The following is an 18427-nucleotide window of genomic DNA, read 5'->3' as shown; positions in this document are numbered from 1 at the left end:
GTATGTTCCCTTCTTTGTCAAATTTCATCTGTGAGTAGGAAAGTACAACCTTCACTGACATTAGTATTAAAGACAATATTGTATAAAAGTAATAAACTAAAAGCCCTATGTTAAGACACAAATTAATTCCAGTGCAGATTTTCCTGTGGATTTTCCCTCTAGCAGACTGCACGTGGTAAAGGGATTATATACACAGGGGATTATCTGGGAAACTTACCACGGAGAACACTGGAGCCACACTGGCCAACGTGGCCTGAGACGTGTCAGACTGCGTGTGCCGGGATAACGGACCTTAAACACACAGGTTGGGAGTTACTGAACAAACACTGGTATTTGAACATCCATCGTTAGGAGTGGGCTGAGACGTCGCTTGTTTCTAATGCTGGATCAATAAAGGATATTTGGATTTTAACACCAGAATACATTTTTTTCACCTATGATTTATGGATTGGATCCAAAGAGGACTTGGGATTGTGAACCCCGATTTTATGCCTTGTAATGGCAATTTCATTCATCCAACTTTCACAGTTCAAACAGGTGGCAATGTCTGGACCAGGAGTGACAACCTCAGATTATGTGAGTGTACACTGTAGTCGGCGAGAACGAGCGCCTATAGTGCAGACGCTACCGATAGCACAACGCGTCATTACAGGGCACACAGGCATTCCTTCAGTGCTATGCATCACCATCCCTTTACTCCGGCCAGGTATTGGAAAGTACGATACTAAAGTTGCTTGTTTATCCCCACCAGACCGGACAACCTCTTTAAACAGCCGGCCGACTTGTTGCTGGTGGTCTAACACTGCGCAGCGTAAGCGCTTTATAAGAACCAGTGCTGGGCTTCCTCCTGTGTACACAGATTACTGGATGCAGGGATGCGGCCAAATGTGTACAAAACAGAGAAGACACTCGTGCCGCAAGGGGTTAACCGTCACCCAGGAGAAACCAATAGAAGCCAGCAGATAAAGTCTGTGGGTTTTACACAGGACGGTTCCCCTGTATGGGAGCAGCTGTACACTTGTAGGAAATGTAATTCAGTTTACAGACTCGCGCTAACTGGAAGTGGCTGATAACAGAGAGCGAACTAGAGAGTAGAGCGGCCACTCACTGCTGTGCGGACAGAGCCAGCGCCGCCGACCACATGTCAGCCAGTGGCTCTGGAGGAGGCAGCTGGGGTAACTGGGGAGAGTCCTCGCCTGCTAGAAGTGCACACAGTGTACGTGCATCCTCAAGCCAGCCGCCGCCAGCTTGTGAGCTGCTCTGCCAACATCCATGTCTGTCAGGCACACCGCCAATCACTTCAGGAGTAGCGCATGACCCTCCTCGCACACGGTAGTCGTTCAGCTGCTCTTCAGAAACTCCACATGGGTCTCTCTCAACTGGAAATTGTTACTGCGGTCTCTCATTAGTTGCAGCCACTAGGGGGAAAGTCATACACACAGTGTCTCCTCTGTTCTGCATAAGTACCGGATCACGGCTCTGAATCTACCCGGTTCGGGGAACCAGCTGCTTTTTTAACAAGCGGTTCCATCGAACCTGGGAGAACCGGCCGATTCCCACCCCTGGTGGTGATATGTCTTACGGAGGCAGACGAGCGCACACGCAGAGAGGTGGATACGGAGGCAGACGGAGGCACACCCAGAGGCGGATACCGAGGTAGACAGAGGCACACGCAGAGGCGGATACGGATGCAGGCAGAGGCGGATACGGAGGTAGAGAGGCACATGCAGAGGCGGATACGGAGGCAGAGGCACACGCAGAGGCGGATACGGAGGGAGACTGTGGCAGTGGCGGATACGGAGGAAGACAGGCACATGCAGAGGCGGCTACGGAGGGAGACAGACACGCAGAGGCGGATACGGAGGCAGATGAGCGCAGACGGAGGCACACGCAGAAGCAGATACGAAGACTGTCGGAGGCACACGCAGAAGGGGATACGGAGACAGACGGAGGCACAAGCAGATACAGAGGCACAGACAGGCGGATACGGAGGCAGACGCAGATTAGATACACAGACCTACACACACAGAGACATAGACACAGATCTCTGGTGCCGTCACATGGTCGGAGATGTATCACTTTACTTTATGTGGGTCATAACTAGACATGGTTATGGGGGCATAGTTAGACATAGTAACGGGGTCCATCACTGAATGGACATAGCTATGGGGGCATCTGTAGACATGGTTATAGGATCATAACTAGACATGGTTATAGGGCTACAAGAAGACATGGTTTTGGGGGCATTGCTAGACATGGTTACGGGGTCGACTATCATTGGATGAACATGGTAATGGGGGAATCTCTAGATATGGTTATAGACGTTATACAAGTAGTCATGGTTATGGGATCCATCACTGGATGGATATGGTTTCAAGGCATCGCTAGACATGGTTATGGGGGTCCATCACATGGTTACGGGGGCGGGGGGCATTCCTCATCAAGTTTATGGGGACATAATTAGACCTTGTTATGCGGCATCACTAGAGAGCAGTGACTGACAACCCTTCAGTAGGTGTAGCAGTGGCTGTCACCCACCTTTCCCAGTGCCAGGTCCCAGGAGAGCTTTCCGGTCTGCAGAGGCTATTCTCGGCTCTGCTACATCTCACACTTCACACCGCTCTGAGTACCAGCTGTAAGTAACGTGCCTGTGGCTCTCAGCAAGTCCTTTCATGCAGAAAGCCCTGAGGGAGGGTGGAGAGAGAGGGGAGGAAGGAGTGTGTGTCTCTCGCAGCTTGCACCGCACACAGCCTACCACATCCTCTCCCGGTGCAGGTCTCGGTGTCTCTCACCTCCAGGCTCCCGCAGCCGCCGGACAAGTGGAGCGTTGATGTGGTCACTCAGAGATCAGCCGGGCTGTATGCCGCACCGCAGGTATCAGTGCACCGCGCGGGGTGTAGGCTGGGAAGCAGTCAGACCGTGGTGGTGGTGTTGCGCAACACTGCAAAAGTACCGGATCGCAGCTCTGAATCTCCCTGGTTCGGGGAACCGGCTGCTTTTTTTAACAAGCGGTTCCACCGAACCGGGGAGAACCGTCTGAATCCCACCCCTGCCTGGTTCCCATCAGAAACCGAAATATAAAGGTAAAGGGAAAACAGGTAGATGGAGCTACCCGAAGGGAGGTAGAGGAAGTTAAACCTTTTCCAGTTCAGCAAATAGCTCAAGTAGGCAATGACACCAAGAAAGTGGTTGGGGGGGGGGGGGGGGACTCCAGAATTTTCCCATAGTCTGGATAAGGTAACTAGAAGAAATATAGAGCGCAGATAGGGTCTTATCCGAGATAAAGGGAATATTCGTGAGAGAGAAATCAAATTCACTCACCTATTATGTACTGTACTTGGTATTGGCGGCTGCTGCAAGCACCAAAACAATGATAACAGGAGAAATTGTCCCCAAAAGATGTTGTCCAGTTTGTCCTGAGTACACTGGTACCCCATATGTAGGGGGGAACCAATGTTTGGGCACACGTCAGGGCTCGGAAGGGAAGTAGTGACGTTTTGAAATGCCAACTTGATGGAATGGTCTGCGGGCGTCATGTTACGTTTGCAGATACCTTGATGTGCCTAATCAGTAGAAACCCCACACAAGTGACCCCATTTTGGAAACTAGACCCCCCAAGGAAGGTATCTAGATGTGTGGTGAGCACTTTGAAAACCCCCAAGTGCTTCACAGAAGTTTATAACGCAGAGCCGTGAAAATAAAAAATCATTTTTTTCCTCAAAAATTTTTTATTTTTACAAGGGTAACAGGAGAAATTGGACCACAAAAGTTGTCCAGTTTGTCCTGAATACGGTGGTACCCCATATGTAGGGGGAACCACTGTTTGGGCACACGCCGGGGCTCGGAAGGGAGGGAGCAACGTTTGACTTTTTGAAAGCAAAATTGGCTGGAATCAATGGTGAAGAGAATGGGACATTAGACTGAACTGCTTGCCTGTCAGAATAGTGTACCAGAGGGGTTCAAGTGGATATAATAGAAAAATAGACTTTATTTCTACGTGTTTCGTGGTGATCACACCACTTTCTCTAGTCAGTCTTTCTCACTGCAAGGCAAAGCAATGACAAAAGACTGTCCTGAGGAAGTGGTGTGATCACCACGAAATGCGTAGAAATAAAGTCTATTTTTCCATTATATCCACTTGGACTCTTCTAGCATACTATTCTGACAGGCGAGAAGTGCAGCCTGATGCCCCATTCTCTTCACCTAGCATAGCATCATAGCCTGGATAGAAATGTCCAAGAACCCATGGATACTTCAGACAATAGTAGGGGGATACAAGTAACAATTTGTGCAGATCCCCCAGGGAAAATTCTACCTGACAGCTATTGAGTCCCCAGAGGTCGCAAGAAGGCTACTGGCAGACATATAAAAGTTGGCGGATTCAGGAGCAGTGGTTCCAGTGCCAGAGTCAGAATGGTTTCTGGGATACTAATAGTGTGTTCTCAATATAGAAACCGGGGGCCAATTATTTTACAATAATAAATCTAAAGTCTCTAAACAGATGAGTATCCTACAAGAAATTCAAGATGGAGTCTATAGGATCTACAATTCCATTGATCAAGGAAAATATGGTAATGTGCACGTTAGATCTCAAAGAAGCGTATTATCACATGCCTATTCATCCTCACAGCCAGATGTATCTAAGGTTTGTGTTCAAAGATGAAGAGAAGATTCACCATCACCAATTCAAATGCCTCTTATCTGGTCTTTCCTCAGCACCACACATTTTCATCAAGCTGGTAGCAGAGGTTATGACTTTCCTCAGGGAACAAAAAATATTGATTGTCCAGTATCTGAGCGACTTCCTGTTGATTGAAGAGTCCCCCCAGCAACTATCTACCAGTTTAACGTCAATCATCTTAGGCTGGGGTCACAGTGCGTTATGACAGTCCGTTAGACTGACTGTTACACCGCGGCATAGCTCAAGTGTGTGTATGTATGTGTGTGTGTATGTCCAGGATTGGCATCCGCACCGTCGCAGCTACAGCCACAAAATTTGGCACAGTCACACGTCTGGACCCCGAGAGTGTCCTAAGCGATGTTGAGGCGAAATTTTAAACCCGCGAGTTCCAATTTACCAAACAATTTTGCCCCTATCTACATAATTGGAAAAGTGTGTGTGTCATGCCCCGCCTCTCTTTATGATGTCACAATGGTTGCCATGGCGACGCTGAGGCCATCATAGGTTGCAAGCCCCGCCGCTCATTAAGATGTCATAATGGTTGACTATGGGATGGAGGATGTATGACGGGTATATGGGCACGGAACTATGGGATGGAAGATGTATGATGGGTATATGGGCACTGGACTATGGGATGGAGGATATGTATGACGGGTATATGGGCACGGGACTATGGGATGGCGGATATGTATGATGGGTATATGGGCTCGGGACTATGGGATGAAGGATATGTATGATGGGTATATGGGCATGGGACTATGAGATGAAGGATGTGTGATGGGTTTATGGGTACTCGACTGTGGGATGGCGAATATGTATGATGGGTATATGGGCATGGGACTATGGGATGGAGAATATGTATGATGGGTATATGGGCATGGGACTATGGGATGGAGGATGTGTGATGGGTATATGGGCACTCGACTATGGGATGGAGGATATGTGTAATGGGTATATGGGCACGGGCCTATGGGATTGTGGATATGTATGATGGGTATATGGGCACGGGACTATGGGATGGAGGATAATTATAACTTGCTATAACTAACCACAGTTAGTTACTATGCCTGGGCAGCGCCGGGCTCTTCAGCTAGTATATATATATATATAATTATAGTTCATAGGGTTATACATAGCATAATAGCCACTAAATTAATTGCCGGCATCCGTAAAATCATTCCTGAACCCGACATGATATGACACATGGTTTTCATATAGTAAACCATGCCATAGCAAAACAATTTATATATGTCAGTGTTTAACCCCTTAATGTCCAATGACGGACACAGTCCGTCATTGGACATCTCCCCTGCTTTGATGAGGGCTCCGGCGCTGAGCCCGCATCAAAGCCGGGACATGTCAGCTGTTATGAACAACTGACATGTGCCCGCAATAGGCGCCAGCGGAATCGCCGTCCGCCCGCGCCTATTGTTAAATCCCGCTGTCAAAGCTGACAGGGGGCATTTAAATAGCATTTCCGGCCGCCGGGCCGGAAATGACGTCATCGCCGACCCCCGTCACGTGATCGGGGGTCGGCGTCATGTTGCCTGGACAACCAGAGGTCTCTATGAGACGTCTATGGTTGTTCCAGACATATGGCTTTCAGCACCACTCGGTGGTCGGCGCTGAAAGCACAGCAGTAAATCTGCTACATATGGGCGATCTGCTCATCGCCCATATGTAGCAGAGCCGATCGGGTTGCGCATACTTCTAGCCTCCTATGGAGGCTAATGAAGCATGCCAAAAGTAAAAAAAAAAAAAAAAAAAAAAAAGTTTAAAAATAAAAAAAAATTAAACCTAAAAGTTCAAATCGTCTCCCTTTCGCCCTAATCAAAATAAAACAGTAAAAAAAAAAAATCACACATACACATATTAGGTATTGCTGCGTTCAGAATTGCCCGATCTATCAATAAAAAAAAGCATTAACCCGATCGCTAAACGGCGTAGCGAGAAAAAAAATTCAAAACGACAGAATTACGTTTTTTTGGTCGCCAAGACATTGCATTAAAATGCAATAACGGGCGATCAAAAGAACGTATCTGCACAAAAGTGGTATCATTAAAAACATCAGCCTGGCACGGAAAAAATAAGCCCTCACCCGACCCAAGATCATGAAAAATGGAGATGCTACGGGTCTCGGAAAATTGCGCACTTTTTTTTTTTTTTTTTTTTAAGCAAACTTTGGAATTTTTTTCACCACTTAGATAAGAGGACATAGACATGTTTGGTGTCTATGAATTCGTAATGACCTGGAGAATCATAATGGCTGGTCAGATTTTTTTTCCCATTTTCGAGTACACGACATGGTAAAACCAATGGTGTCATTTAAAAGTACAACTCGTCCCGCAAAAAATAAGCCCTCACATGGCCATATAGATGGAAAAATAAAAAAGTTATGGCTCTGGAAAGAAGGGGAGGGAAAAATGAAAATGCAAAACCAAAAATACCCCTGGTCATTAAGGGGTTAAGCAATTTAGTAGTTTGTGTGAGGAAAAATTTGGAACGCTAGGGGTTAAATTCAGGGCTGTGGAGTCGGAGTCGTGGAGTCGGAGTTAGTTTTGGCTGGAGTCGGAGTCGGAAGAAATGTTCCGACTCCAGCTTTAAAAAAAATGTATTAATATTTCATAATTGACCTTTCATATGAATTTTATAAATGTTACTCAAATATATATGTTCTATCAAACTATGAACAACAGTGATAAGCAGTTCTGCTGGAGATAGAGACATTTCTTACTTCTTGTGTGTCACTGTTCTCCACTGCCCTTATCTAATCTTATACTTGGTTAACCTCATGCTGCCCCAACCCCCCTACTTACAATGCATGAAACTGAAAGTGAAAATGTGTTGCAAATTCTTAGTAGTAAAGCTCCTCCTCTAGACTAGATCATACTAGGTGTGCATCTTCAAAGCATCTCACAGCTGCCTGCTACTCAGAAGAGGAAGACTGTAAGAAGTATTATCCTTTCAACAAACTTTGCATCAGTTAACTGTGAGTACATGAGGAATAATAACAGTATTACTGACCACTATATCAGTTGTACGACCTGGCAATAATTTTGTACAATTGTTTTTAGGAAAAACAATTGTCATTTGGATTGTGAATGCAGAATTAAAAACCTGAGAATGTCAAAGAAGTATCACATTAAATCAGCTGTATTTGAACATTTCACCATCACTCAAGATAGAAAACATTATGTCTGTCAGTGTATGACAAATGATCCAGACGAAAACAAATGCTGTAAAGCCAAGATGAGTGCATATTCAGGCAAAGAAAAATGCTCCTACCAGAGCTTCTAATCTAACGAGACATTTACAGCGCTTTCATCCAGAAGTACTGAAAGCAGTGGATGAGAAAGACTGTGTAACGGTCAACGTGTGACTGGACACAGCGCCTCCAGCAGGGCGAATTTAGGACACACGTGACCCTGGATACAGCGCCTCCAGCAGGGCGAATTTAAATAATACCGGGACGTGCAGCCGGATACACCGCCTCCAGCTGGCGAATTTAAAGTACACGTAAAACTGGATACCCCGCCTCCAGCTGGCGAATTTAAACAATAAGGGGAAACACAGGAACAATTACAGTGGTGGGCCCTGTAATAGGGAATAGGGACATGGAGACCTCCTGAGCTCCCCTGAGGCAGCGTCCCTGCACTCCTTACATTCCCTATACAGGCTCCGAACCTGTCGCCGCACGCGAACCTTATGCCCTGACTCGCCCTGAACCTAGTCCCTCGCTAGGGCATTGGCCGGTGCGGAAACTAATCCCACCACTGCACTAAATCACACATAAGGAAAGTCACAAACAGGGGAAATAGAAAACTTAGCTCTCTCTGTGCAAATGCTCCAGCACAGAGTCCAGCAACCGACTGCAGCCTTCCTCCTGAATAGCTGCCACCAAGTTCAGTCAGCGCTGCAAAGAACTCCCTTCTGTGACTCCTTCCACACCAGGACTCAGATTGAGCTGAGCAATCTCTCCAGCTCCTTCCACCACCAAGGTTGGGTGCCAATGAACAACTATCACCAACGATGATTGCACACACTGAGACTAATTTATAGAGCCTCGCACCTGAATTATAATTAAGTGCACATAACCTAAAACTAAGGTGCGATACCACTCACCACCACCGGGGCAACTCAGAATGAATGACACCACGTGTGATAATTCTAATGGCCACCGGGGGCAATCACGTCACACTTTGCACTTGACAAAGTAAAAAAAGTTCACCCTGTGCAATTTAAAACTGTCAGATCATGACAGACTGCATCCAAACCAATGAACCAGTGCCCAGCTCTTCCAGCCAAACAAAGGAGCAGAGAACTTTGCAGCCATCAGTTGCAAGATATTTTGTCAGTGACAAAGTTACTGTGACAATGACAGTAGATACATTTAAAAAACAGATCATAGAGCTTGTTGTAAAGGATAGTGTGCCTATTTCATTATTTTCACGACCAGCTTTTATGTGTCTGAATGGGGAAATGGCCCGCAAGCTTGGTGTTTCTCTGGAGAGATAGAGTATTAGAAAATTAGTAATCGAAGAAGCTTTTAAACAAAAGGAAGAACTTAAAAAAACTCTCAAGGGACGCTTTCTGTTTCTTAAAATGGATGCCTGCACACGTCACAGAGTGAACTATTTTGCCATCAATGTCTGATTTGTTTGTGACAAAAATGAAATAGTTACCAAGACATTGGCAGTAAAAGACACCAAAGCTCATCACACCAGTGAGTTTCTCCAGGTCTTGGTGGAAAAAGGTTCTGCAAGACTATGAACTTAAAAAAGAGCAAGTTCTTTCTGTCGTAACTGACAGTGCTTCAAATATGATAAGTACTATTAAGCTAATGAATGAGAGTAATGATGGTGACCAGCAGCTAGAAGAACATTCTGGGTCCACAGACACAGAAATGTTTGAAATAGAGGAACACAGTATTGTAACTGAGGAGCAAACTGAAGTTGCTTCAGATGAACAGCAACATGATAGTTTAGATGATCTTGTTGAAACTGTGTCAATATGTTCTTTCATTCATCACATGTGCTGTGTTGTGTATACGCTACAGCTGGCTATAAGACAGTCTGCAAGAAGGACATGCTGCTGCACTGATTGGCAAGGTGAGAAAATTGGCTACTGTTGCCAGAACCCCTAAAGTTGACTCAATTTTGAAGAGACGCGCTGGAAAAGGGGCAATTATTGATCAAGCCACACGATGGGGCAGTACTTACTTAATGATTCAGCGCTTGGTTGAACTGAAAACCTTTCTTGTAGACATGGCTAACCCTCAACTGACGCTAAATGAAAGTCAGTGGAATCAGGTGACTGAGCTGGAAAAATTGCTAGAGCACCCATTTACAGTGACTAAAAAATTACAAGCAGAGGACTTAACTCCAGGTATTTTCTTAAAGGAGTGGAAGAACCTGATGTTTCGCCTGTCCCAAAGAGGAGGGTTAATTGCAAGTGGCATTGCTACATCAATGAAACGGAGAGAGGAGCTACTATTACAAAATAACATTCTTTTGGCAGCTGTTTATGTAGACCCAATGCATCGGATTCTTCTAGATGATCAACAGCTAAGTAAAGGAAAAGAAGCTCTGTTTGAAATAGCAGTAAGGATGAAAGGGTTGCAGAACAGTCAGGAGGAACAAGAAGAATTTGGTCGTCCTGCCACATCTTCACCCTCATCATCAACTGATGAAGAAATTAATTTCGAAAAATATTTGGATCACAAGGACCGTGCAAAGCGTTCCCGCATAGAAGAAGAGTCATCCCCATCAAGGAACACAGCCAGTACATTTCAGCAGAATTTTTCATGTGCACTAAAAGAAATTGAGAAATTTGACCGTTCATCAAAAATAACAGTGCAACAAGCGATTCCTCTGTATCCTGACATTGTCAGAGATGTTGCCCGAGTGGTTACTGCTTTGCCACCAACACAAGTTAGTGTAGAGAGGTTGTTCTCTGCTCTCAAAATAATTAGATCAGATTTGAGGGCATCCATGAAGGAGGATCTGACAGAGGCAATACTTTTTCTGAGGACAAATTTATAGATTTCTTCTTATTAACTGCATAAAAGTGTTTATTGCATATTTACTTACAGTTTAGAAAAGTTTATAAAAGTTATTTGCTATATTCTAATTGTATTCTAATAAATGTAGTTTTTGCTCTAAGTGGTCTGATTACTTATATGATGGTGAGAAACTGAATAAGCACGATGTTTAATATTTTACAACAGTAAATTTTTTGTTATGAATTGGCCATTTATGAAGGAGTCGGAGCCGGAGCCTGATAAAATCCAGGAGTCGGAGTCGCAACTGTGGCTTACCGACTCCACAGCCCTGGTTAAATTTAGGGCTATAATCGCGGAAAAAAATTGCGTGGGCTCCCGCACAATTTTCTCCACCAGAGAGGGAAAGCCAGTGAGTGAGGGCAGATATTAATAGCCTAGAGAGGGACCATTATTTTTGGGGCCCCCCCGGGCAAAAAATTAAAAAAAAAAAAAAAATTACCCCAGAAAATGTGCATCTATATGATGCTCCATTTCTGTCACTTAGCCTCTCTATTCCCATTGCCTTTAGTGGTGGCTCATGGGTTAATAATAATGGGTTAATGTCACCATGCTGTTGAAAGGTCAAATTAAGCCGGGTTAATAATGGAGAGGTTTCAATAAGACGCCTATCCATTATCAATCCTGTAGTAAAGGGTAAAAAAAAAAAGACACACATTAATTAAAAATTATCTTAATGAAATATATACAGAAAGTTTTTGACTAAATTTATTATTCTGCCCATCCTTGTTCTGTAAAAAATAAATAAAAAAAACCAACAATATCCATACCTCTCCGCCATTCAGACAGGTCCCCCACTGCAATCCATCACAAGGGGTTAACTAGTTTACAACAGGGATCGGTGCTAATGCTACCGGCCCTGCTGTAAACCACTGCAGAATGAATGAAATCATGTCTGCACAGGCGCCCCGGCTGACCGTAGATGAACTGATTAGCGTGGGAAAGTTTCTGAACATTTTTCCAAGCTCCTGAGTTCACCTCAGGTCAGCCTGGGACTCTGCGCAGCCTCACTGACTACCACTGACGTCAGTGAGTCTGCATGGAGTTCCTGGCTGACCTGAAGTGAACTCGATAGAGTGGGAAAGTTTCTGAACTTTTTCCCACGCTGTCAGATCACCTCAGGTCAACCGGGGACTGCGCAGCCTTAGTGACTACCGCTGACGTTAGTGAGGCTGCGCGGAGTCCCTGGCTGATCTGAAGTGAACTCGATGGCGTGGTAAAGTTTCTGAACGCGTCAGTGTGGGCGCATCCGAAGGACCATCTGCTCACTGTCGAGGTATGTATGGAGGGTTCATTTATTTATATGGTATTTTGAATGTACAGTGGTCTTTCAGGATTATTTATGCACTAGCACTTTATATATATTCTTCCTGAGGTCTCACTGTATCCTCGCATTTGGCCCATTAGTTCCAGTCAAAAGAAATTTTAATCCTGCAGCAGAAGACATTGTGGATAATTGTAACTATCAATTTTGTGGGAACAGTTTGGGGAAGGTCCTTTTCTGTTCCCCATGACTGTTCTCAGTGCAGAAGGGTCATAAATACACCGATGTGGGAGTTTGGTGGATGAAATGGGCCGTCTGCATAGATCCTGGACATCACCCCCATCCAACACCTTTTGACATATATTACAATAGGTTTCATTTTGATCTCTTCCTGTACCCTTCTTGTTTTTGATGTGTTTATATTCTACTAGAGGCCATGTTTTCTTTTTTATTGCAGAAAGATGATGAATATTTTGCCACCTTGAAAGAACTGGAAGTGACTTTAAAAGCTCGTTGTCTGTGGTACGAGATGATGCCGGAGGGCAAGATCCAAAATAATACGTACTACCAGGAGTGCCTATATTACCTGCACACGTATGGCACACACCTGGGCATCATACAGTTCTACATGAGACATGACTTGATGCGTGACGCTTTGCTGCACTTACTGAATAAGGTAGCGTTCAATGATGTGCCGGTAGATGCCCAGTAGATTTTTATTCAGATCCACAAGAATGGCACAAACATTAGAGTTGAGCTAAAAGCACTCTGGTCTAGTGGCCCCAATGGTCATGTTTTTACTAAGCCTCACCTGATGTTTGATGTCATTGGATTAAAATCCTAGAATGTTAGAGTTGGAAGGGACCTCAAGGGTCATCGTGTCCAACCCCCCTGCTCAATGCAGGAGTCACTAAAATATTTCAGACAGATGTCTGTCCAACCTCTGTTTGAAGACTTCCATTGAAGGAGAACTCACCACCTCCCTTGGCCACCTGTTCCATTCAGTGATCACCCTCACTGTCAAAAAGTTTTTTCTAATATCTAATCTGTATCTTCTCCCTTTCAGTTTCATTCCATTGCTTCTCGTGTTTCTATGTGCAAATAATGATGATCCCTCTACACTGTGACATCCCTTCGATATTTGTAGACAGCTATTAAGTCTCCTCTTAACCTTATTTTTTGCAGGCTAAACATTCCCAGATCCTTCTGCTGTTTCTTGTAGAACACACTATGCAGTCTGCTCACCATCCCGGTAGCTTTTCTCTGAACTTGTTCCAGTTATTCAATGCCTTTTTTTAAAATGTGATGCCCAGAATTGGACACAGTATTCCAGATGAGGCCTGACCAAGGAGGTGTAAAGGGGGATAATTACACATGATCTAGACTCTATGCTTCTCTTAATACAGTGGTCCCCAACCTTTCTGACCTTGAGAGCCACATTCAGCACTGAGAGAGGGTCGCGAGCCACATTCAGCACTGACCCCCTTCAAAGTAGCGTGAACCAACGCCCCCATTATATATACAAGTATAATGATAACCAAAGCTTTTTCACAGTAATCACTCCGAAGCAGTACACTGAGATCCAGGGGTTCCCACAACACCCCCATTCAGTATTCTCCCATCAAGGTCTCCCAGCACACTGTCATATCCAGCTTTGGGCACCTCCTCTAACAGGTTGTACCATCCTCCAGCGTACCATACCTAAAACATCTCTAAACCCCTAAGACCAGTGTATGTGCATCCAGATCTGCTCTTCTGTGCAGGGCTACTCACAAAATTCACCATTTTGATATGTACTCTTCATACCTGTTTGCCAGCTTGGTGCATTAGGTCCAGGTCTAGCAGACAGTCGCGAGCCACAGTTCATAGGGACCGCGAGCCACATCTGGCTCCCGAGCTGCAGGTTGGGGACCCCTGTCTTAATACATCCTAGAACTGTTTGCCTTTTTTGCTCTTGCATCACACTATTGACTCACGTACAGTCTGTGATTTATTAGTATACCCAAGTCTTTTTCACATGTGCTGTTGCTTAGTTCTGTTCCTCCAATTTTATACATTTATTTTACTCATTTATATAGTGCCATTAATTCCACATCGCTTTACAGACATTATTGGCACTGTCCTTGATGGGGCTCACAATCTAAATTCCCTATCAGTATGTCTTTGAAATGTGGGAGGAAACCGCAGTACCCAGAGGAAACCCATGCAAGCATGGGAAGAACATACAAACTCCTTGCAGATGTTGGCCTTGGTGGAATTTGAACCCAGGACTCCAGTGCTGCAAGGCTACAGTACTAACCACTGAGCCACCATGCATATTTTTTTTTGCCCAGATGTAGAATCTTGCATTTCTTCCTGTTAAATACCATTTTATTAGTCCCTTTGTTCAAGCTTATCTACATCATTCTTTTGCTCGTTTCGTCTAGGAATGTCCCGGAGACATTTTTATAGAAGGCATCTTTGTGTCCAGCTATGAAAGCGGCAAGCTGCAAACACTGGAAACCATGTTGGAATCTATCGACTCTTCTCTGGAGAGTTGGAGCACCTACCTGATTGAAGCCTGCAAACATCTCCAGCAGAAGAGCTACTATAATATCTTGTATGAGCTGCAGCTGTTTATGAAGGTGAGATTGTAGCCGCCATCAATGCAGTCGCCCAAGTGGCAGCCTGTATTCTGTTAAAGACTGTAAGAAAGGCAATGACTTGAGGGTCTTTCAGCAAGGCTGCATACATGGTGATAACCGGAGGGGGAGGGGTGCATATGTAATCCGAGGGGGAGGGGTGTATACGAAATCAGATGGGAGGTGAGGGGTCTGTACATATGCACCCCTCCCACCCCCCATCTGAATACGTTGCATCCCCCCATCTGATTACGTTATCGGATGGCATGTATACGTAATCCGGGAGGGAGAGGGGTGTATACGTAATACGGAGGGGTGTAACTTGACACTGTACAATCAAAGATGAAGGGGAATAGACCCAATCCTCCAATTAGGGAATTGGTAACGTCTAGTTTTTAACACACCGGTACTCATACATTTTCAGAAGAAGAATTTGACGTATGAAAAACAATGCCAAGTGAGATGAAATGGTGAAAGTGCAATTCCACCAAGCCGTAAAAATGAAATCTTTGATAGTTCATTATGGTTACGGCAGTATAGAAAAAAAATTGTCACCATTTTTGTGTCTAAGGAGCGGCGTGAGGGATTTTTTTTTTTTTTGCGCGCCAACCTGTAGTTTTTATTGATACAATTATGGGTTAATATGAGAGTTTTGATCACTTTTTTTTTTTTTTTTTACATTTTGGTAGGGGTCAGAATGACTGCAAGTCTGTCATTTCAACATTTTTGTTGTCTTTACAGTGTTTACATGTTAAATAATTTTGTTTTAACCCCTTAGTGACAAAACCAATTTGGTACTTAATGACCAGGCCAATTTTTACAATTCTGACCACTGTCACTTTATGGAGTTATAATTCTTGAAAGCTTCAACGTATCCCACTGATTCTGAGATTGTTTTTTCGTGACATATTGTGCTTCATGTTAGTGGTAACATTTCTTATCTATAACTTGTGTTTATTTATGAAAAAAATGGAAATTTGGCAAAAAAATTTAAAACTTTGCAATTTTCAAACTTTTATTTTTTGTGCCCTTAAATCAGTCATACCACACAAAATAGTTAATAAATGACATTTCCCATATGTCTACTTTACATCAGCACAATTTTGGAAATAATTTTTTTTAGCATGTTATAAGGGTTAAAAGTTGACTAGTGATTTCTCATTTTTCCAACAAAATTTACAAAACCATTTTTTTAAGGACCACATCATATTTGAAGTGAGTTTGGGGGGGGGTCAATATACAGAAAATACCCAAAAGTGACACAATTCTAAAAACTGCACCCCTCAAGGTGCGCAAAACCACATTCAAGAAGTTTATTAACCCTTCAGGTGCTTCACGGGAACTAAAGCAATGTGGAAGGAAAAAATGAAACATGAACATTTTTACTTTTTTCCCCAAAAAATTTCACAAGGGTATTAGGAGAAATTGCACAAAAATTTTTTGGTCCACTTTCTCCTGAGTACGCTGATGCGCCATATGTGGGCGAAAGCCACTGTTTGGGCGCATGGCAGGGAGCACAGTTTAACTTTTTTAATTTCAAAATTGGTTGGAATCAATGGTGGTGCCATGTCCTGTTTGGAGACCCCCTGATGTACCCAAACAGTGGAACCCCCCCCCAATTCTAACTCCAACCCTAGCCCCAACCCTAGCTCTAGCCCCAACCCTAGCTTTAGCCCCAACCCTAAAGAGCAGGAACATGCTGTCTGGAAAGGTCAACCTTCAAACACGAGACAGCTGGAGCAGTTTGCTCTTCAGGAGTGGACCAAAATACCTGTCGAGAGATGCAGAAGTGTCATTGACAATTACAGGAATCATTTGAGTGCAGTGTTTGCCTCAAGAGGTTGTGCAACAAAATATTAAGTAAAGGGTACCATCATTTCTGAACTGGGCTATTTCATGAGTTTCATTTTTTAAGAATTCTGTGGGAGCATGGTTGAAAAGCAATGTCTGACTTTCATTTGTTATTTTCATAGATTTTTTTTTTTTATTTATCATTACTTCTGTCAGATTCAAAATATTTCTGTCACCAATGTGGGTTTTTCTCTCATTAAACGAGGGGTACCAACATTTTGACCACGTGTGTATATGTTCAGTTTGTCTGATTTTTCTCTTTTTAGGTACCGTATACACCCGTGTATAAGCCGAGATTTTCAGCCCATTTTTTTGGGCTGAAAGTCCCCTACCCCCCCCCCCCCCCCCCCCCCCCACACACACACACACACACACACACACACACACACACACACACACACACACACACACACACACACACACACACACACACACACACACACACACACTCGGCTTATACATGAGTCATATACCTGGGGGTCGGCGGGGGAGTGGGGGTGTCAGATCATACGGACTCCCCCCTGGGCACGGTCAGCCCCCCGCTTCTCCCACGGTCTCCCTTCCTTCCTTCAGCGGTCACGTGGTACTGCTCGTTAAACTCATGAATATGCGCATATTCATGAGAGAAGATGAAATGGGAGAGGCGAGGGGCTGCAGAGACTGCGCCAGGAGGGGGTAAGTATATCCAATATTCACCTGTCCCGGGTCCATCGCTGCGTGACGTTTAGGCAGCAAAGGGCGCGATGATGTGATTAGTGCGCGCCGCGCTCTGCAGGCTGAACAGTCACTATGAGGCAGCATATGGGGGCATATTCTATGGAGCAGCATATGGGGGCATATTCTATGGGGCAGCATATGGGGGCATATTGTTTGGGGCAGCATTTTGAGGGCATAGTCTATGGAGCAGCATTTGTGGGCAGCATATGAGGGCATATTCTATGGGGCAGCATATGGGGGCATATTCTATGGAGCAGCATATGGGGGCATATTCTATGGAGCAGCATATGGGGGCATATTCTATGGAGCAGCATATGGGGGCATATTCTATGGAGCAGCATATGGGGGCATAGTCTATGGAGCAGCATATGGGGGCATAGTCTATGGAGCAGCATATGGAAGCAGCATATGGGGGCATAGTCTATGGAGCAGCATATGGAAGCACCATATGGGGACATAATATTCTATGGAGCATCATATGAGGGCATAGTCTATGGGGCAGTATATGGGGGCATAGTCTATGGGGCAGCATATGAGGGCATAGTCTTTGGAGCAGCATATGAGGGCATATTCTATGGGGCAGCATATGGGGGCATATTCTATGGAAAAGCATATGGGGGCATAGTCTATGGAGCAGCATATGGGAGCATAGTCTATGGAGCAGCATATGGGAGCATAGCCTATGGAGCAGCATATGGAAGCAGCATATGGGGGCATATTCTATGGGGCAGCATATGGGGGCATATTCTATGGGGCAGCATATGAGGGCATAGTCTATGGAGCAGGATATGGGGGCATATTCTATGGGGCAGCATATGGGGGCATAGTCTATGGAGCAGCATATGGAAGCAGCATATGGGGGCATAATATTCTGTGGAGCATCATATGAGGGCATATACTATGGGGAAGCATATGGGGGAATAGTTTATGGGGCAGCATATGAGGGCATAGTTTATGGGGCAGCATATGGGGGCATATTCTATGGGGCAGCATATGGGGGCATAGTCTATGGAGCAGCATATGGGAGCATAGTCTATGGAGCAGCATATGGGAGCATAGCCTATGGAGCAGCATATGGGGTCATATTCTATGGGGCAGCATATGGGGGCATATTCTATGGGGCAGCATATGAGGGCATAGTCTATGGAGCAGGATATGTGGGCAGCATATGAGGGCATATTCTATGGGGCAGCATATGGGGGTATATTCTATGGGGCAGCATATGGGGGCATAGT

At 44.7% G+C, this 18427-nt stretch overlaps 1 protein-coding gene across 2 annotated transcripts in view; it reads left to right on the top strand.

Moving 5' to 3' along the window:
• Nucleotides 1–18427, top strand: part of ZFYVE26 (zinc finger FYVE-type containing 26) — a 217620-nt gene that overhangs the window by 187404 nt on the left and 11789 nt on the right. For both annotated transcript variants that reach the window (XM_073552265.1, XM_073552264.1), the window contains 2 exons: nucleotides 12461–12679; nucleotides 14430–14627. In XM_073552265.1, the coding sequence (XP_073408366.1) occupies nucleotides 12461–12679; nucleotides 14430–14627 (417 nt within the window). The remainder of the gene's footprint in view (nucleotides 1–12460; nucleotides 12680–14429; nucleotides 14628–18427) is intronic.

The sequence above is a fragment of the Dendrobates tinctorius genome, unplaced genomic scaffold (assembly GCF_039654945.1).
Source record: "Dendrobates tinctorius isolate UK_male_01 unplaced genomic scaffold, ASM3965494v1 ptg000189l, whole genome shotgun sequence".
NCBI classification, from domain to species: Eukaryota; Metazoa; Chordata; class Amphibia; order Anura; family Dendrobatidae; genus Dendrobates; species Dendrobates tinctorius.
Note: the sequence above shows the minus strand (reverse complement) of the source record. Positions and strands in the feature narration are given on the sequence as shown.